A 22,108-nucleotide genomic window follows, 5' to 3' on the forward strand; every position below is an offset into this window, starting at 1 on the left:
AACCACTGGACCATCAGGGAAGTCCCAGATTAGGTCTGATTCCTGTTTCTTCCCTCATGACATTGGGAAGTTTATCTTTCTAAGATCTCCATTTTTTCTTCAGTAAAATAAGGTTCAAGAATAACTACCTGTCTCCCTGAACACGGGCTTCCCTGATAGCTCAGTTGGTTGGTAAAGAATCCACCTGCAATGTAGGAGACCCCGGTTGGGTTCCTGGGTCAGGTGGATCCACTGGAGAAGGGATAGGCTACCCACTCCAGTATTCTTGGGCTTTCCTTGTGGCTCAGCTGGTAAAGAATCCACCTGCAATGCAAGAGACCTGGGTTCGATCCTTGAGTTGGGATGATCCCCTGGAGGAGGGCACGACAACCACTCCAGTATTCTGGCCTGGAGAATTCCATGGACTGTATAGTCCATGGGGTCACAAAGAAGCAGACATGACTTTCACTTTCTTTCCCAGAATATAACATGTAAGATTGCCTAATCAATAGTAAATCGGGAATCAAAGGTACACATGTCTAGAAAATCAGATAACCCCATGGTGGGGTAGGCTATTAGATAATGCCTAGCACTTCTCTGGGGCTTTCCTGGTAGCTCAGCTGGTAAAGAATCTGACTGCAGTGCAGGAGACCTGGCTTTGATCCCTGGGTTGGGAAGATCCCCTGGAAGAAGGAATGGCAACCCACTCCAGTATTCCTGCCTGGAGAGTTCCATGGACAGAGGAGCCTGGTGGGCTACAGTCCATGGGGTCACAAACAGTCAGACACAACTGAGCGACTAAGCACAGCACAGTACGTCACTGGGAGGATACCCAGAGATCTCTCTTGCCTATTTCCAATGTTTGAAGAATTTTCCATGACATTAACAATCACTTGATAAATGTCTTAATTATAAAATTTTATAATTTTATAATTATATGTGAGAGAGCCTCACATGTTCAGTTCAGTTCAGTTCAGTTGCTCAGTCGTGTCCGACTCTTTGCGACCCCATGAATCACAGCACGCCAGGCCTAAACTTCCACAAATACAAACAGCTTAGCTCTGGGGAGAAAAAGAAAAGTAAACAGGCTGTCTTCTGGTCGCTCAACACACACCTTCAGTTTGCATTTCTAAAGAAGCATGTGTTAATGTATATGCTGTAAATGCTTCCCTTGAAGTGGAAGAGAATGCTCTCGAATCACCAGGTGTCAGTTTAAGACCTCCCTCTTTATCAGACTCTGGAGGCAGATGAGGTGGGGTCCAACCCCAGCTCTGCCCCCGCCCGTGGGTTGTTCTGTCAGCTGAAGCACCTGGAGGAGGTGTGGAGGTGGGGCGGGGGGCACTGAGAAGGGGGGAAAAGTGGGTGGTTTAGGAGACAGGATATTTCAAGGCTTGGGCAGTGGCAACATGTTGGGGAAACATCTCTGGTGGGCATGAAGTTTTCTTTCAGAAAGGAGATACATAGAGATTACTTGATTTTTTCACTTAAACATTCATGCCCTCCTTTTATTTTCTGACTCAGTTTTGGGAATACAGATTGGGGGTGAGGGGGTAGTTTGTGGTGGTCAGAAACTTAACTTGCAAGAGCCTCAGTTTCCTTTATAAGTATAAAATGAGAAATAGAATGTCTACCTCAAAGAGCTATTGTTAGAATTGAGCCTGAGAAAGTACGGAAATGACCTGAAATCCTCCCAGGAGATTCACTTACTTCATTCATCCAACAAGCATTTATGAAGGCTCCATGAGCCCCCAGTACCCCAGGCACTTGGTACTACCTCCTCTAGCGCTTAGAACATTTTTTTCCCAGCCCTACCTTATGACAGGTAGCAACGGGCATTGGCCATTTTACAGCAGAGGGTTTTGCAACAAAGAACATTGAGAGAAGAAATAGGGTTTCATACTTCATTTCTTCTTTTATGATCATTGTTTCACGAGAAGGGCTTTCTTAAATCCCCTTCAAACTAACGGTCATACAAGGAATGCGGAGGCTGCTGTCAGCAGTTAGTGCTCTTGGCCTCAGGAAGTACTGACGTCAGAAGTGCTCAACCAGGAGGCGTCCCTAGGGGTCGCTGGCGAGCCGAGTCGAACGCGGGGAGAAGTGCTGACTTCCACTGAATAGATGAATTTATGACCTGATCAAGCTCTTCCTTCAGAACCGATCAGTGCACTATCTGGCTCTGCCTATGGGTGGGGTGGGCGTTTATCTGCATGATATACTTTCAGGATGCTGAAATGCCTGTCTGCCTCTAAATATCTCCTTTATCAGGCCAATTATTAGAGACACTCCTCCGAGTTAAGGCCAAGGTTTTCTAAAGGCTCTTATTACAGTACATACTTAACAGAAAAGAGTTGATAAAATGAATTAGCTGTCCCATTGGACCCTGTGTGCGCATGCTCAGTCGCGTCTGACTCTTTGCAACCCTATGGACTGTAGCCTCCCAAGCTCCTCTGTCCATGGGATTTCCCAGGCAAGAGTACTGGAATGGGTTGCCATATCCTCCTCCAGTAGATCTTCCACACCAGAGATCGAACGTGAGTCTCCGGCATTGTATGTGGATTCTTTATTGCTGAGCCACTGGGGAAGCCCAATGGACCCTGAGAGGTCAATTTTTTTTTTATTTTTATTTTTTAATGGATTAGAGGACAGATCAGCTCCTAGGACACCTCTAGTTTGGGAGCAGGAGGGTGAGACCTAGCCACACACCAAGACCAGGGTTTTCAAAGCCCGGTTTGAAAGTCTCCTCCTCTTGCAGCTTTTGTCCCAGGGCTCTTTTTTCTCAGCTCTTACGTGCCCTGCTGCTGTTGCTGCTAAGTCGCTTCAGTCGTGTCCGACTCTGTGCGACCCCATAGACGGCAGCCCACTAGGCTCCCCCGTCCCTGGGATTCTCCAGGCAAGAACACTGGAGTGGGTTGCCATTTCCTTCTCCAACACATGAAAGAGGAAAGTGAAAGTGAGGTTGCTCAGTCGTGTCCGACTCTTCGCGACCCCATGGACTGCAGCCTACCAGGTTCCTCCGCCCATGGGATTTTCCAGGCAAGAGTACTGGAGTGGGTTGCCATTGCCTTCTCTGCTTATTTACCCTAATTTATTTAAAAGAGTGCAAATCTCAGGGACAGGGTTTAGGTCTTTCTCTGCCTCAGATAATGTTTAGCCTTCATTTTTTACTTTCATCCTGAAATCATCAATTAGGCAACCTCAAAAAAAATTTTTTTCCAGCTTATTGTCTCTACAGCATTCACGTCCTGCTTCCACTATAGATTCCTACGCCCTGGTTTTACTGCCCAAGGAAAGAAAAAAGAATGATGCAGCTAATTTCTGAAGAATATTCCAGAAAGACTGAACAAAGAAGAGAGAGACAGACCAGGAAACAAATGATAGAGACAGCTATGAAGACAGCCACATGATTTGGCTCAGCGGCTCTTGGCCCAGTTTGTTCCTGCCTCACAGGCCTTTCTACCCAATAGGGTTTCTTACATGATGCTCTCAGAAGCCCAGTGTTCCTTATACACCTGGAAGGGAATATTGTGAGCCTTTTGAAAAATAATTCAAATCTTTAGCATTATAGAACCGATCAAATTATGCTGCAGGGGATTTTTCTTTTTGTATGATAAAATGTTAGTAAAGGCATGCATGCATGCTAAGTCTGACTCTTTGCAACCCTATGTTCTGTAGCCCTTCAGGCTCCTCTGTCTATGGGGAAATCTCCAGGCAAGAATACTGGAGTGGATTGCCATGCCGTCCTCCATGTTTGTAAATACCTTTCTTTAAAAACTGACTATGGCGTCAGAGCCTTGGAACATTAAGGAAACATCTAAAGCAGGGATATGAACCCTGTGACCTTTTGGGGTGGGCAAAGAGCTCAGTAATGCCCAGGTGGTGGTGGTTTAGTCGCTTAGTCATTTCTGCCTCTTGCAACCCCATGGATTATAACCCACCAGGCTTCTCCGTCCATGAGATTTTCCAGGCAAGAATACTGTAGTGGGTAGCCATTTCCTTCTCCAGAGGATCTTCCCGACCCAGGGGTTGAACCCATGTCTCCTGCATTGCAGACTGATGGATGTTTTTTGGCCAAAATATAGGCACAGGAGTACCAGGTTATTTTTTGTTTGTTTTTCAAAAGAAGTAAGATATCTAGATTTCTTTTGTGTATATGCGAAATCTATTTTTAAACGGTGGCAGCTGATTAACAAACAAATGAACCCAAAACAAGAAATCTTTCTGCTGGTCACTTAGAGAGTGGTCACCCCTGGTGCAGGGCGGCTGTGGCTGGTGCTTTGGTTTCCAAGTGGCAGAGCTGGTCCTTTGAAGGGCACTGCCCTTGTGAACAGTTAGCTAGTGGCTGGAAGGAGTTGTACTCAACTTACATCAAGAACGGATCCCCCTTGAAAGGTGAGGGACCCCAGTCAGATGACTTGCATTGAGCAGACCACGTGTTTCAGATTGTATATATTCAACTGTGCTTGATAATTTTTCTGCTTTCCTCTCGGATTTCACACAAATCTAATTTTAAAACATGCTTTGCACAGTACTTTGAATATTGTTTCCCTTCTCACTGTGATTATGTGTGAAACAAACAACAACAAAAATGAAACAAAGCCCCTGGTTTTGTACTGGCTGATGTTCAGCCTTCTTCTCAGCACCAGGGAATGAGCTGTTAGATTTCTATGTAATTCATCCAATTTCCTTAATTGCTCTTTTTTTTTTTTTTTCAAATTCTCATCTCTGATTTATTACCCCCAAATCCACAAGGTGTAATGGGATTAGATTTCAAAGAGAAAATGAGTTACATATTTACTTCTTTCTTTCATCATTAAGTATATGAAAATATAATTATATATAACACACACTGGAGCTTCCCTAGTGGCTTAGTGGTAAAGAATTCACCCGCAATGCAAGAGATGGGAGTTTGATCCCTGGGTTGGGAAGAGCCCCTGGAAAAGGAAATGGCAACGCACTCCAGTATTCCTGGAAAATCCCATGGACAGAGGAGCCTTGTGGCTATAGTCCTTGGGTTTGCAAAAGAGTGGGACACAACTTAGTAACTAAGCAGCAACAACAATAACACATTTTAAAAATCAAATGTATCAAATTACATAATTATTTGTAATTTGCATCAAATTACATAATTGTATAAAATACATTGTGGTTGATTTTTGCATCTTTTTGTCAATAATGATTTTAAATGTTGCTATAATAATGCTTGATTGTGTTTGAAAAGTGGTAACATTCTCTTTGAATGATCCTTGATCTCGAGTGGAAAAGCATCATGGTATTCACAATGCACCAGCCTCAGCCCTTCGCATGTATTCAATAGGGCATGGCAACCCACTCCAGTATTCTTGCCTGGAGAATCCCCATGGACAGAGGAATCTGGCGGGCTACAGTTTTTGGGGTTGCAAAGAGTTGGACATGACTGAGCAACTAAGCACAGCACAGCACAGATATTTTTTAGTTGACTAGATGAGGAAATAATGATAAGAAATGTTAGAAATGATTATGTTTCAGGATAGGTTGCAATACTTTTCCTTTTAGAGGTTAAAGGTAGGAATGTATAATTTATCATTGGGGTTCTTTTAGATGGACAACTGACTCTGGAGATTAGATCAAGTGCTGGTTGATCCATCATCCAGCCAGTAATTCTGGCTCAGCCTTCTTCATTTTTGCCACATCAATGTATCAGAACTCAATATTTTTCTTTAAATCAGCTCTCTATTTTATTCGTTTATATCACCTCTATGAATGAAAAGCTCGAATCATCAACACACATAAACACAATATTATTGAATTTCTAGTTAATGTTTCTCGCATTCCTGGAGCTGGAGACTTGTTAGGGAGATTACAGAGAATTAGAAATAGCAAAGACTTTTTTCCATCAAAGTAAGAGTTTTCTTGATAGACTTAAGAGGATTGAAGGAGAATTAAAAGAAAATAACTTTCTGTATTATTGAAAGACAGAGCAAATCTGTGTGTCAGCAGAGCTTGTCTGTCCTTGGGAAATTCTGAGTTAGTCCAACTTCCTCATCTTAACAGATGGGCAGAGGGAGGCAAAGAGCACCCCAGTTGAGGACATGGGACTCAACCCCACCCCCAGCCTTCCCACTCCAGCTTGGAAAGGTGAAGCCTATTTTCTGTAGCTTGCCCACTAAAGATGGATGGCTCCAGGAAACAGGAAAGGAAACAGAAGGCTGGGGGAAAAACGAGGGTAAAGGTAGGGAAGTGCGAAGCCTCTGAGGCAGTGATCCCAGCAGGGGCATAGATGGAGAGTTTAGGCGGCTATCAGGAGAAGTCACCATCCGTTATCCTGTCCCAGCCCCACTTTTACAGATGAAGCAACACAGAGCCAGAGAAGGGAATTGACTTGCCCAAGGTCTCAGGGCGTCTCAGCGGCAGAGGCAGTCACAGCCCCAATCTCTGCCTTCCAAGCCTGCAGTCTTTTCTTTATTAAGCTATACTTTTAGTTAGCATTTTATTTTAAAAAATTTTTTCTTTTGGCCAAGCTGTGCTGCATTCAGGATCCTAGTTCCCTGACCAGGGATCTAACTCATGCCCCCTGCACTGAAAGCACAACACCTTAATCACTGGACCACCAGGGAAAGCCTCAAGCCTTCATTCTTTCTATGGCATCACTGCAGTTTTCCAGCTCTGATATCCCTGACTGCTAGTAACATTTTGAATGACACTCATATTCTATAAGTAGGAGGGCTATGGTTTTAAAAATTTATGATTACTGTTACTTTGCACCAGCAAGAATCCCATCATTATCCCTGTACCAGCTGCCCTCAGAGTGTTGCCTGGGGCTAGTAACTCATCCCCTCAATGCCCAGCACGAGAAGGCCGTGCCCCCTGGAGCGGGTCTGGTGGCTGATTCCCCGCTCCCAGCCTCCGCAGGCACTCACCGCAAAGCGCTTCCCGCAGCCCTCGTTGCCACAGCACCCGCAGCAGTCATTGTTCTTCAGGCCCAAGAACACCAGGGCAGGAAAGATCATCTACAAGCAAAAGAAACACCTTGTGGGCTGGCACGTGAAGGGGGCGCCCCGTGCCTGCCTGCCTGTGTGAGGAGCCACATCTCCAACCTGGGACTTGGGGGCCAACAGCTAATGGAGTCTGGCTGGTGGGTGTTATGGAATATTTCGGTTCTATTTGGCCTAACTGCAAATCCAGTGAGGCAATATACCAAGATCTGACACTGAGTTTCCATTTACATGGTGGGTTAGGAGAAGGACAAAAAACTTGTCCTCGATTGTCATGAAACATGAGTTTTTCTCTCTCTAAACCAGAAGTTCCTAGTCTATGTTGGAAATAAGGGATAAAGAAATCATTACCAAAGAATTAGAAGAGGAATTCACTAACACCTGTTTCTCTTGGTAGTTTTCAATGAATTTACTAGAAAAAATATATTCACTCCCCAACCCCCCACAACCCCGCACCCTATCATTATCGTGTTAAAATAAATTCTGTAGCACTCAGCTTGGTTCAGGGAAGTCTACTGCCCCATGGGAGCTGCCAGCCTAAGTCTGGGGATTCCTTGGCTGGTCCCTATGAGGAAGGGGAAAAACTGAGGCACTTAACGTTTCATCATGCAGTTCTTGGGCTTTTGTTAGCAACTAAATCTCTTCCTGTTCAGTAAGTACCCAATTTTAAAAAGATAGGATGAAAATCTTTGGGGGGAGATGTTAAGGTTTCCTTACTCACCAAGACTCCGCTTCCTAATATTCCTCCAAAATACCAGACCTCGTCGGAAAGGTGGTCATTGTTGTCTATCACTTTTCCTCCAGGGAAAAATAGCAGGATGTTAGCGAGGAGGGCAAACACAGACAGGGGGATGAGGGTGCCCCCCAGGCACTTGGCACAGCTCCCAGTGCACATGCTGGGGATACGGGATGTCGGTGTGTGATCAAGCCCCCTTCCTCGCAGGCTCTCTTCAAAGTTATCGGCTGCAGAGTCGTAACAATTGTCCCCAAATCAATTCTTATTTTGGAGCCGAGAAGCGAAATCAGCCTGTGAGCTGTGTCCTGGGAGTTGCTTCAGCTTCTCAAATGTAACAGAACCTCAGTGGCTATGGTCATTTATATTCTCCCTGACCTGAAGCTCTTTTTTCCCCTCCCTGCACCCTCATAAATAAGATTACGTTCATTGCAATCATTTTGCCATGGAGACCAATAACCTCTGTTAATAATCCACCAGCACAGACAAGACACTCAACCTTGTTGCAATCGAACTTGGGGCTGGAACAAACAGCATCTGGGCCTACGGCACCTTAAATCTGACAATGGCCTGCCCAAATCAAGAAATATTTTCCCCAGGCTCTTTATAAATCACAGTAAAATTGAGTTACATCCTAGCTAAAATCATGTCTCCTAAGTACTTAATGGTCTACAGTGCATGTCTTTGCCTTTTCCGCTGAAAGCCTGGAATGCAAAAGAGTTATTTGAAAGAGCTTCTGTTTTCCTCAATAGGAAAATAGCAGTCTGATGGTCTAGTTGGGTATTTTTGAGCTCGGGCCCACAGGAATTTTTTAAAGGACAAAATCAGGATGATTATTTATTTTGTTGTCTGCTTGCTCTATTTCTATATCTGCTATTCCATTAGGTTCTATTTTCTTCCCTACCTGGCATGATAGAATTAGCAAGAATCATTCCCAATCAACTTGTTCAGCTATATCTTCTATGCAGGAATAAAAAGCTCCATCTTTGAAAAAGGTAAGGAGAAAGGGAGGTTGGTATTGGGTGGAAGAGAGGAAAAATATTGATGAGGGGATTGGAGGTAGCTTGGACAAAGTTAAAAGAGCAGTTAGAAAGTGTAAGAGGAGGTAAGATGGACCTTTATTGAAAATTTTGCCAAGTGTCTGGGGCAGCATTCGGTTACTAGTATGCTTTGTGTCACTTTAAGGAAGTTTCTGCCATGCCTAAGCCAAGCCCGACGTCATGCAGTGACCATCCCTGCTGGGTACTGGTGTTGCTTAACAGCTGAAGGACTGTGGGATGAAAAGGGAGCCTGCTAGCCCTTTGTTGAGAGCCTAGAGGTTAAGAGAAAGATAGCAGGTAGAATTTCACAGACAGTCAACTTGTAGCTAAAGAAAAAGCAAGTAACACTGTAACGTGGTAAGACCTGTCCTGCCATGAAGTTGGCCGCTTGTTCCCAGGGAAGCAGTGGGCTACAATCTGCTGTGGGTCAGGGACCCTTGACCAGGGAAGCTATGGTTAGTTGATTCCAGAGAAGTCAGATTGGTTGGATGCTGAGTTTTCTTCTGAAGATTCCATGAAACGTGCATTGGTCGCTCTATAAGGATACTTTCTGAGATCTCAGCATTGGGGCAAGAAGAAAAATATTTATTGAGCATGCATGATGTACTAAGCTTGAACTGTGACGATGTCATGTCCTTTCTACTGGGGAAGGCCCTAGGGCTCAGAGAGATTAAGTACATATCATAAGGTCATCCAACATAATAAGACAAGGAACCAAGACTTTAAAACAAGATTCTTTGTCACCCATGCCTGGGCTATGCTCTCCCTAATAGATTTTCTTCTTTAGAAATTAAAATAATGGTCTCTTTTCAATATAAACAATAGAATGATACCGTGTTTGAATTGTATGGGTACAGCGGGACATACTTCTTTCTGAACAACCATGAACTATTGTGATTTTTTTTCTTATTACAAAATAATATATATATATATATTTTTTTTTTTTCGGTAGAAAAGTCAGTTATACAGATTAGCAGAAGGAAGAAAAACCAGCCATGTTCCTACCACCTGCAGATAAGGACTGTTATCACTTTGCTGGCTGTTGTTTTCAACACTCTGAGCAGGTGCAAATGAGCTTTCTTTGAAACCCACCAGCTTTGACAAGGAGTTCTGAAAGTGCCAGGAGGAAGTCCAAAGTTCTCAGGATTTAAGAATGGAGTTGATCTTTGTAGATGCCATCTTGGAGCTAGGCAGCTCCCCTTTGGAGTCTGGGCAGTTTTTCTTTCTTCAGAGACTTTTGCCCCTAGAAGTTACTCAAGAAATTTGAATAACACTGGTCAACACAGCCCTGATGCCCTAGACTTTTCAGACTAGTAACGGGTTACGATCACTAAGTGAACAGGTGAAAGTAGAAGATAGCATGGACCACAGTTGAGGTTTCTTCCATGATTTTGAAAAAGATGTGGTACATGAGGAGCTATGAGGTCATTTATATCGTGTAAGCAGAAAGGGAAATGCTGTGGGATAGTCACCCTTCTGGAATGCCCTGATTTCAGACACTTTGAGGGTGATTAACTCATTTATTGTTCAACAATTCATTGTGCCTTTAGACCTGCAAGCAGGAAGTGGCAATCTAATCTGGGGAAAGGGGAGGTGAGGGGAGGGAGCCTTGGTGAAGTTTACCCTCAGGAAGGGCTGGGTCCTTGCTCAAGACACTCATGAGATTCTGACAATGAGGTTGTGACGCCCATGCTTGATGTTTGCTGTTCACTCTCTCTTCAGCAGTGAAGCCCTTGAATCTTAACGGCTAGAGCCCTCCTTTTTGGAGACAGTGAGGACGAGGTGGCTGAGGCTGAGCCCCACTCTGGTTCCTGTTCTGCAGGAAGAAGACCTCAGAAGTGAGAGCAGGTGGCAACTCTCGAAGGGACAGAAAGGGATCCTTGTAGAGAGAAAAGGAGAATATGAGCTTGGCAGCTGCCCTCCTGGACCACATCCTCTGGGATTGTGCTGGCAGCAAATTCAGCCACAGAAAGTCCAGGGGTTCCTGGACCTTAGGCGTGATGCAGGAACTCCATCCCTAAGCCAGCGAGCACAGGCCTGGGAGATGTTTGCCCGGTGACTCTGACCATCTGCAGGAGATATGCATTAATGCTTGGGTGACACTTATTAGTGCTTCTCAGTCTGCTAAACTCTTCGCCTGGCAGTTGGTGAAGAATCATAAATTCAGTGCAATGAGTGCAATCCATCAGTGTGTTTGAAGCACCCACAGTGTGCCAAGTACTGTCCTAGTGCACAAAATAAATCTGACTTGCTTTCTGACTTCACTGGTTTTACAACCTTAGGACTTCCCTGGCAATCCAGCAGCTAAGACTCGGAGCTCCCAAAGCAGGGGACCAGGGTTTGATCCCTAAGTCAGGGAAATAGATCCCACATGCTGCAACGAAAAGTTTGCGTGCCACAGTGAAGATAGAAGATCCCACCTGCTGCAGGACCTGGCACAATCCCACAGTATTACCACCTCTTAGTTGTGACAAGAGATTAAAAAAAAAAATCATGCACGAGGTTAAATGAATTAACTGCTCCTTAGCAGAAGAAGTAGGACTAGCTTGTTTTAAAGATCAGGTAATTCTTCAGCTCTAGGTAGTACCACTGGAGTTCTTTGCTCTTGTTCAGCTGGGGGCTGCATTGCATTGATTTGTAGGGCCCAAGATGGCTTCACTCACATACCAGGTGCCTTGATGGGAAGGGTGATACGATTGGGCTCAGCAGGGCCCCTCTCTTCCCCCTGTAGTCTTAGGGGTCTGCAACTGTAGCTCCAATACTTTGGCCACCTAATGCAAACAGCTGACTCATTGGGAAAGCCCCTGATGCCCGGAAAGATTGAAGGCAAGAGAAGAGGGCAGCAGAGGATGTGATGGTTGGATGGCATCACCGATTCAGTGGACATGAAATTGGGTGCGCTCTGGGAGGTGGTGAGGGACAGGGAGGCCTGGAGTGAGACAGTCCATGGAGTTCAAAGAGGTGGACATGGTTTAGCGACTGAACAACAGCAAAGTGAGATTTTATATGATGACTCAAGAGACAAGAAATAGAAGCTATCACTTTCTTAAAACCTGAATGAGAAACTGGAACAGGGTCACTTTTGTCCTATTCTCTGTCCTCTAAGATGCAAGGAGAGGGGCACAGACCCCACCTCTGTATGAAGAGTCTCCAAGCATTTGTGGAAGTCTTTAACCTGCCACAGTCATAGAGGTAGGATTCAAACCCAGGGAGTCTGGCTCCAGAGGCGAAGCTCTTAAATACCACAAAGTAATTCTTAATACACTGAGTTTCGATCAACACAGGGAGGGCTGCCAGTGTGCACTGAGCTTCACATCAAGGGCCTTTTCCAGCTACAGGCTGAATACTCTGGGTAATTCCCTCTATTTTATATGGGTGGGCACAGCTTGATTAGGATTTGGACTTTGGAATTTTGAAAGCACCATCAACACCGAGAAGTCCATGTCTCCAGTTGGTTTCAAAATCAGAATGAGCAACTGCAAGCACACCCTGCCTTATGACTCAAAGAGGTGCTCTGTGACCCTCCCCAACCCAGGTCTCAGTACAAAAGGGCGCAACCTGACCCTTCAGAGAGGCATGAGCCTTGGCTGATGAATCTTTCCTGAGACCTGCCCAAATATCGATTGGTTTCAGGGATCTTTCTCTTTTTAGCCTTATGTTGCCATGGTTATAGGTGGAAAGTTAGCTTTCAATAGAAACTCAGCCCCCAGTCACTCTCTATAAAGTGGAACATCACTAATTCAGGTTCCTTATCCTCCTTTTAAATTAAGTGTCCTCACAGGTTCTAAAGTAGACTAAATTAAGAAATTCATGTCATGGTTTAAAGGCAGAGACATGTGAACACTGCGTTTATTTATTATGTTTATAAATCTGACTTTATGAAATTATATATAAATAATTTATATAATTATAAATATATATAACTATATATAATTTCATAAAGTAAATATGACTGGGGAAATACCTGTATTATATCTGTACTGTACCAAATATATATATGCATACATATATTTGATCTATGCCTCTGTGCAGGTATTTCCCCAGTCATATTTACTTTATGAAATTATATATAATTATATACCAATAACAAGATAAAAGCATATATAATTTCATAAATATATAATTATATATATGGACCAAATATATATACATATATTTGGTCTATGGCTCTGAACAGGTATTTCTTCAGTCATATTTACTTTTAGAAAGTTTACAAATATACTTGAAAGCAATAAAAAACATAAAACAAGTGAAATTTGGAAAATATTGAAGCTTGTCTAAGAAGGTAACATACCTTTGAAACTTTATTGCCAAGAAAAAATTTTGACAAAATTATATAGCTTTACCTGGTGGCTCAGATGGTAAAGAATCTTCATGCAGTGCTGGAGACTCAGGTTCAATCCCTGGGTCAGGAAGATCCCCTAGAAAAGGAAATGGCTATCCCCTCCAGTGTTCTTGCCTGGGAAATCCCATGGACAGAGGAGGCTGGTGGGCTAGAGTCCATGGGGTTGCAAACAGTCAGACATGACTGAGGGTGGAACACACCCTAACAAACACACACACAATGTTTATTGTGCACTTGCTCCTTGCTAGGAGCCTTTAATGCTTTTCATTGTTAGCTCATTTAATTGACAGTGCCATCTGAAATGGATACAGTAACTCACTCTTTCTTAAACGGGAGGAACTGAGGCTCAGAGGGGTGAGGAGCTTGCTGAGGACCATGCAGTAGAAAGCATCAAGTCAGCATTTGAACCCAAGCCCACACGCTGCTTATCATAGCAGGAGAGGCAGTGCCCAGGGAGATGGAAGGGCTCAGGCTGCCCTGCTGCCCAAACGCGCTCACGTTGACTTTAAGGACTGATTTCCAGTTGCAAAAGCACTGAGCAAGAGACAAAAACTTATTTAAAATAGGGCTTTCTTGGTGGCTCAGACAGTAAAGAATCTGCCTGTAATACAGGAGACCTGGGTTTGACCCCTGGGTCTGGAAGATCCCTTGGAGAAAGGAATGGCAACCCACTCCAGTATTCTTATCTGCAGAATTCCATGGACAGAGGTTAGGGTGTTGAAAATATTAAAACCAAGTTTAAAAAAGGCAAGTCTTCAAGATTGTCACAGAGGGATGGAATGGGTAGGAAGGTGGGACAGGGGTTCAGGATGGAGGGGATGCATGTATACCTATGGTGGGTTCATACTGAAGTATGGAAAAAGCCATCACAATATTGTAAAGAAATTATTCTCCAATTACAATAAATAAATAAAATTTTTAAAAGGCAAGTCTTGGTGTAGGCAGCTGGTGTGACATCTGCTTACTCTGTGGCCAGCTTGGGCTGCCCTCCTCTGCTGACAATGGTGTCCAGAAGCCTGAGTTGAATGGTAAGTATCATTCACTTGCAATTGATTGACAAGCTCCAAATGACAGAAAATCAGAGTTAAACAACTTTCCTTTAGCATCTAAACTATAATTTCAAAAAAAAAAAAATCTTCCCAGCAATAACTATGCTGATCAAACTTAGAGGGTAGAGAATACATCCTAGAGGTCTTCAGTGGTCTTCTCAGTATCCGGTACAGCCTGAGGGACTTTGCAGAGGCACAGTACTTTTCTTTATTGAAGTTAGCATTACTGTGATTACCTATATGTGCATCAAAGATTTTAGCAAAGTTATAGACAATGGCTTCTCAGAATTTTCTGTGTATATAATTCATCTGCGAGCTTGTTAAAATTAATATTCTGATTTAGAAGGTCTAGGGTGGGACTTGAGGTTTTGCAATTCTAACAAGCTTCCAGTTGATGCTGGTAGTCATGTCATATGACACGCGTGTGGTTCTAAGACTATGTGGTGAAACTGTGCACACTTAGTATTTTGGGCCAAACTGACACCCTCTCTTTGACTTCCCGCGGGATGTGCCCTGTGTGGGATGTTTTGGACAGCTGCTTCTTGCTCTAGCAACCTTTGTTCTTGAGATTGTTACTGCTAGCTTGGAGATTTCAGAAGGTTCTGAGATTGCAAGAGAACTCTCATCACTCTGGCTTGCTTATTTCTGCATGCTTTAGACAGTAGTCTCAAAGTGTGGACCCATTCAAAATTTTTGCTGATGTCTATTGGAAGGGCCCTACTTAGCAGTGTGTCTTTCCCCATAGTCACTCATTCCCCATTGCATTCCAAAACTGTTATTGTAGCCCTTTCCACATTCCCAAGCCCTCCCTCCTTTGGTCCTCATTCCTTTGCATTTTATAATCTCTTTTCCCACTTTGTGGAAAAAGAGGCCCATGTTCCTTCATTCATTTTCTTCTTCTTCTTTTTTTTTTTTTTTTGGCCTTATGGAATGCAAGATCTTAGTTCCCTGACTAGGGATTGAACCCTCACCCCCTGAAGTGGAAGATTGACCACTAGAAGTCTTGAGCACTAGACGGCCAGGAAAGTCTCTCATCTTTCTTTTACATTTATAATATTTTTATACCAACACTTCCTCTTCAACTCAAATTTTATCCTTATTTTCATTGATTTTCATTATGTTTCTTATGAGAAGGTAAATTCCCTCACTTGTGCTTTTGTTTCCACTTCAACACACCTTCTCTGACACTGTGCCCTCAATTATTGTTATTCTGTCATATACATTTAGTGGGGATGGTGGTTTAGTTGCTAAATCATTTAGCAATCATTTAGTTGCTAAACCGACTCTTGCAACCCCACGGACTATAGCCCGCCAGGTTCCACTGTCCAAGGGATTTTCCAGGCAAGAATACTGGAGTGGGTTGCCATTTCCTTCTCCAGGGGATCTTCTGGACCCAGGAATCGAACCCCAGTCTCCTGCATTGCAGGCAGATTCCTGCATTGCAGGTGGATTCTTTACAGACTGAGCTAGGAGAAAGCCTTGTACATTTAGTAACCTCCCTTTACTCGTTTCGCTACTCTCTTTCCCATATGCTAGGTTGCTTACCTTTCTCTTCCTAAACTTTTATTATGGAAGTTAAAAATTATCTGTCAAGCATAACCAATATTTTATAATAACTTTATATAGAGTATAATCTAAACATATTAAATCACTATGCTGTACATATGAAACTAATATAACATTATAAATCAACTACCCTTAAGAAAAATCTGCCAAATAGACAGAATTATAGTGAACTGCTTTTTGTACTCAGTTGTGTCTAACTCTTTGAGACCCCATGGACTATAGCTCACCAGGATGCTCTGTCCATGGGACTTTACAGGCAAGAACACCAAAGAAAGCTGCCATTTTCTCCTCCAAGCCATGTTCCCAACTCAAGGATTGAATCCGCTTCTTCTGCCTCTCCTACCTTGGCAGGCAGATTCTTTACCACTGTGCCACCTGGGAAGCTGGAGCTCCTTTTTACCCATTCGCAAACTTCAATCAGTATCAAAATTTGCCACTTCTGAATTGATTTTTTCTTGGAAACATCTTCCCTCTGCTCTGCTCCCTCTCTCAGCTATCACCCCACATCTTGGTTTCTTTTTGTGATCAAGCCCCTCTCTCCAGTTCCTGGTTCTGTCTGATTTGTTAACCTCTTGCTGCCTGGTTCCTGTCTGGGCTCACCATAGAAAGTTTGTCACCAACATTTTGCATGACTGAATCCAGTGGTGATTTCTCAGGCTTCGCTGTTTGGCCCCTGCAGCATTCCACTGTGGAGTCACACTGGTTATCTCCGCAAGGACTTTGGAAGTTAACACTCTGCAGTATTCTCTCTTCCTGGGACTTTCAGGGCTACATTGACTTTCCACTCATCACCACATCAAATTCATTCATCTTAGACTTCTCTGGTGGTCCAGTGCTGAAGACTTCAAGCTTCCAGTGCAGGGGGTGCCAGTTTGATCCTTGGTCAGTGGGATCCTTGGATCCCACATGCTGCATGGTGCTGCCACACACACAAAGAAGATCTCTCATCTTAACCTTGATCCTAGAAAAGGAGACTGACCACTCCTTGAAGACAGTGACTGTATCTTTAGAAAGGTAAAATCCTCGACAGTACCTGGTACGCGGTATCTGCACTGAATTGAAGCACCATAAACTATTAACTGATAACGGTGATGACGATGATAATGACAGCCATCCCCACACAGCTATAAAACCTGACTTGTGGAAACATAAGATAGGATCATGTATTTACTTCTTGAACTCACAGTTTTAATACGCTTTTGGAATAACCACACAGCTGATTACCCAAAGGTTCAGAGGCTGGGATTTCCACGTTCTTGCGCTTCTTGTATGGTTTTGAGTGCATTTAAAAATTTTAGTTAGCTCTTAAGAATATCCATTCGTTGCTTCTTCACAATTGAATCGAGAGCTACTTAAGAGTACATGTAAACGGGCAAGATGGAGTGAGGGATGTGGCTCAGGGGGAGGGCAGAGAGGGAGAGGAGACATTTTCCTACCTGATTTAAGCATGCTTTTTCCTTCTCTTGGGGGGAAACACCTGAAAAATAACATCATATCGAACACTTTCTGGAAAATAGTTTAGACACTTTTTGTGTTTGTTTACTTTTTTTGGCCATGCTGCGTGTTGCAGGATCTAGTTCCCCAGCCGGGGATTGAACCCCGGGCCATGGCAGTAACAGCTAAGTCCTAAGCCCTGGACAGCCAAGGAACTCCCAAGACAGTTATGTTTTAGCAGAGGAAACATCAGCCACTTCCCTTCCCTCATGTATACACATTCTCTGGCTTTGAGTCCCCAAATCAACCACAATCTGACAACCATCATGATCCAGAGTCTTCCTCCTGTCTGACCCTGGATAGCTCTAGTGTTTTAACTGACCTTAAGTTCAGCTCCTGGTGACTTCCAGAGCTACCTGCCAGCCTCAGGGTTCACCTATCAGCTTCAGAGCAAGTGAAGAAAAACCAAACGATCCCCCAAAGCTTCCTGGCTGAAGGGGTTTGTCCTCTTAATGTTATGCTGTATTCTTGTGAAAACACCTGGTCATCACCCCACAAAAAGGTAACTGAGATATGCATGTCTTTGAGGCAGGCCCACCATCACTTAAAAAGTTTTTTTTATTTATTTTATTTTTGGCTGCATTTGGTCTTTGTTGCTGTGTGTGGGCTTTCTTTAGTTGTGGTAAGCAATAGGCTACTCTCTAGTTGGGGTATGCACGCTTCTCATTGTGATGGCTTCACTTACTCTATCACTTAATTTAACTGTGACCCTTGAGACATGACTTAACCTGTCAGAGCCTTAGTCATTTCATTGATGAAGTGGAATAATTGGCTTTCAAGGTTCAAAGAAGATGACGTAGGCAAAGGTCAAGAGAAGCAGTTCATTCATCAGTGTGCTCAATAGAATTTATGGTTATCACTCTCCTAGGTGTGGGGACCTGGTGGCGAACAACCCTGCTCTTAGGAAGATCATATTCTGCTGCTGCTGCTGCTAAGTCACTTCAGTCCTGTCCAACTCTGTGTGACCCCATAGACAGCAGCCCACCAGGCTCCCCTGTCCCTGGGATTCTCCAGGCAAGAACACTGGAGTGGGTTGCCATTTCCTTCTCCAATGCATGAAAATGAAAAGTGAAAGGGAAGTCGCTCAGTCGTGTCTGACTCTTTGCGACCCCATGGACTGCAGGCTACCAGGCTCCTCTGTCCATGGGATTTTCCAGGCAAGAGTACTGGAGTGGGGTGCCATCGCCTTCTCCGGATCATATTGTAGTGGGAGTTATTCACATATTAGTTCCCTTTCCTGTTTTCACTTTCCTTTTTCTTATTCAGAATAAGAACATCTGCAATTATGTCAGATATATAATATTTTAGAAAAATGGATGCTCCAACCAGACACAAGTTTGCCCTTCTTTGACAGAGTGAAGGCAAATAATAACTTTTTTTTTTCCCCAGAAGAGTAGAAAAATATCTGATTCATTAATGTACTATCCTTATTCCTCTGTTAGAAAAAGGACACTAGAAAACTCATACCAGATGGTACATAATGTTCTGTTCAGTTCAGTTGCTCAGTTGTGTCCGACTCTTTGTGACCCCATGAATCGCAGCACGCCAGGCCTCCCTGTCCATCACCAACTCCCAGAGTTCATTAAGATTCATGTCCATCGAGTCCGTGATGCCATCCAGCCATCCCATCCTCTGTCGTCCCCTTCTCCTCCTGCCCCCAATCCCTCCCAGCATCAGAGTCTTTTCCAATGAGTCAACTCTTCGCATAAGGTGCCCAAAGTACTGGAGTTTCAGCTTTAGCATCATTCCTTCCAAAGAAATCCCAGGGTTGATCTCCTTCAGAATGGACTGGTTGGATCTTCTTGCAGTCCAAGGGACTCTCAAGAGTCTTCTCCAACACCACAGTTCAAAGGCATCAATTCTTCAGCGCTCAGCCTTCTTCACAGTCCAACTCTCACATCCATACATGACCACAGGAAAAACCATAGCCTTGACTGGACGGACCTTAGTCGACAAAGTAATGTCTCTGCTTTTGAATATGCTATCTAGGTTGGTCATAGCTTTTCTTCCAAGGAGTAAGCATCTTTTCATTTCATGGCTGCAGTTACCTGTACTCAATTCCAGAACTAGGATTTCTGCTCCACGTTAGGTGTCATCTCCTGATGGTCTACCAGAGGGTAAGCCCAAGGCAGTAAGAACACTGAACTCAGAAGACAACAGAGCTAACAGGGGTGACGTCCAAGGGCAGCTGAGAAGGTCATGGCTCTGGCTACAGAATACTTACTTACAGAATACTCCTTGCATCTGGCAGGGAGACTAGGGTAGGGAATAAAACGTGCACTGCCTGATAAGCAGAACAAAACTTTTATTTGTTTATTTTAGAAAATAAAATCCAGGCATTTGACACAATTTAGATCAAACACTGACTTTTTAAAAATTAACTGAAATTCTTAAGTGGTATCAGAAATTTTAAATAGTCCAGACCAAACCAGGGTATGATCAGCTAAGGCTTGAGGTCCTATAATCACATCATCTCACACATGTGTGTGCAGATGACTATTATTCAGTCTTCGGTGTGCATTCACAGCATCATCTCACTTGATTCCAACCATGAGATCACCAGTCGGTATTATTACAGCCATTTTTTTTTCAGTGGATGAGGCTGAAGAGATTAAGAGATTTGCCAAAGTTCGCACAGTCAGGTGGTGCAGTGGTAAAGAATCTGCCTGCCAATGCAGGAGATGCAGCAGACGTGGGTTCGATCCCTGGGTCTGGAAGATCCCCTGGAGAAGGAAATGGCAACCCACTCTAGTATTCTTGCCTAGGAAATCCCATGGACAGAGGAGCCTGGTGGACTACCATCCATAGGGTCACAAAGAGTCGGATATGACTGAGCAACTGAGCACACGGTCAGCAAACAGCAGAACCAAGATTAGAGTAAATATCTTCTGACCCCTAGGCTAAGACTCTGACTGCTGTGATGCTGAGAGAGACAGAATTTTCAAACCAGAATGCTCACCCAGCATGGGACTCCAATTACTGACTCTTTAACACACATGGCAGGATTTCCCTGGTAGTCCAGTGGACAAGATTTTGCACTCTCGATGCAGAAGGCCCGGGTTTGTTCACTGGTCAGGGAACTAGATTCTACATGCTGCAACTAAAGACTTGGCACAGCCAGATAAATAAATGAATTAAAAAAATATTTAAGCATACATGGCCAAGCTTCCTGCTCACTACGGCTCCTTCTTCTCCGCCCACCCCCAGATAAAACTTAAACTGAGGAAATGTGTACATATATATATAAAGGACTTAATTATTAAGTGTGTTAAATGTTGGTTTTGCTGGAAAAAAATGTTATCTAAACAGGACTAGAGATTATCCATTTTCTCCTGTATTAGTTTGTGATTGCTGTACAACAAACCACACCAAAACCCAGCGATTTAAAGCAGTAAATGTGTGCACGCTCAGTGGCTGAGTCGTGTCCGACTTTTTGTGACGGTTCCTCTGTCCATGTGATTTCCTAGGCAAGAATACTGGAGTGGATTGCCATTTCCTCCTCTAGGGGAATCTTCCTGATCCAGGGATCGAGCCTGGGTCTCCTGCATTGGCAGGAGAATTCTTTACCACTGAGCCACCTGGGAAGCCCAAACCAGTAAATTCCTTTTATAATTCATAAATCTATAGTTCTCCTGCTCTTAGTTGGGCTCTTTCATGAATCTGGCATCAGCTGGCAGACTGGCTAGAAGCAGTGGTCTAGGGTGGCCTTGACTGGAACAACAGGATTCTCCTCCAGGTGGTCCCATCTTCCTATAGGTACTTAGGCTTGTTTATTCGATGACAATCACAGAGTTTCAAGAGAGACACCGGTATTTGCCAGATCTCATTTGATATGTTTTATTGATCAAACCAAATCACAAGGCTTGCCCAGATTCAAGGGATGGTGAAAGAGACCTCTCTAAACAAGAGGACCTGCAAAGTCAAATTGAGGTCTTTAATTGGGGCCACCATTTCAATCAATCTGAGAATTTTTTCTTCTGGCTACCATGAAGAAATATGGGCCCAGGCTGTTACCCCTCCAGATCTTTCAAAGGAAGTTGGAAATCATACAAAATATCCCAATTTGAAAGTGATTGGAAACCAAATAAAAATGTCCAGAAACAGTGTGTAAGCAAACAGAGCCTTTGTATAAATCTTGGAATTAAAACCTGCTGCTTTATTGATTATATATGGTATATTGCCACTGGAAGCTTACTGTATCTATTTTGACCCCCTGCATAACAACCAAATGTTAAGATCAATATTCATCCAATTTTGCCCCATAGAATAAATATAAGGGATATAAGAATGAATCTGGAATTTTGCCAATAAACTTAATTATCACTACAGTTTTATTATTTGAACTTTTTGTAGAAGTATGACTAGCATGAGATCAGTAATTAATCAGCACTACCTACTGCTGGGTGCTGTCTTCTACTCTAAACAGATGCTCATTTTACCTGAAGCTGATGGAGAAACAAGATGTTTGGAGATACCAAAGCTATGGTTTTTCCAGTAGTCATGTACGGATGTGAGAGCTGGACCATACGAAGGCTGAGTGCCAAAGAATTGATACTTTCAAGTTGTGGTGCTGTAAAAGACTCTTGAGAGTCTCTTGGACTGAAAGGAGGCCAAACCAGTCAATCCTAAAGGAAATCAACCCTGAATATTCATTGAAAGGACTGATGCTGAACCTGAAGCTCCAATACTTTGGCCACCTGATGAGAACAGCTGACTCATTGGAAAAGACCCTGATGCGGGAAAAGATTGAAACAAAAGGAGAGGGAGGCAGCAGAGGATGAGACAGTTAGAGAGTATCACCAACTCAATGGGCCAGACTTTGAACAAACTCTGGGAGATAGTGGAGATCAGAGGAGCCATAGTCCACGGGGTCACAAAGAGTTGGACACAGCTTATTAACTGAACAATAATAACAGCAACACTATTATCTA

The 22,108-nt window shown here is 43.5% G+C and overlaps 1 protein-coding gene across 1 annotated transcript in view; it reads right to left on the bottom strand.

The window, feature by feature from the left end:
• TM4SF4 (transmembrane 4 L six family member 4) overlaps nt 1-7,845 on the bottom strand; it is a 28,025-nt gene extending 20,180 nt beyond the window's left edge. The window contains exons 1-2 of the mRNA XM_052647656.1: nt 7,672-7,845; nt 6,876-6,965 (exon numbers count right to left, since the gene is read on the bottom strand). Coding sequence (XP_052503616.1) covers nt 6,876-6,965; nt 7,672-7,845 — 264 coding nt within the window. The remainder of the gene's footprint in view (nt 1-6,875; nt 6,966-7,671) is intronic.
• Between the last annotated feature and the right edge of the window lie 14,263 nt (nt 7,846-22,108).

Source organism: Budorcas taxicolor, chromosome 1 (assembly GCF_023091745.1).
Source record: "Budorcas taxicolor isolate Tak-1 chromosome 1, Takin1.1, whole genome shotgun sequence".
Lineage (NCBI taxonomy): Eukaryota > Metazoa > Chordata > Mammalia > Artiodactyla > Bovidae > Budorcas > Budorcas taxicolor.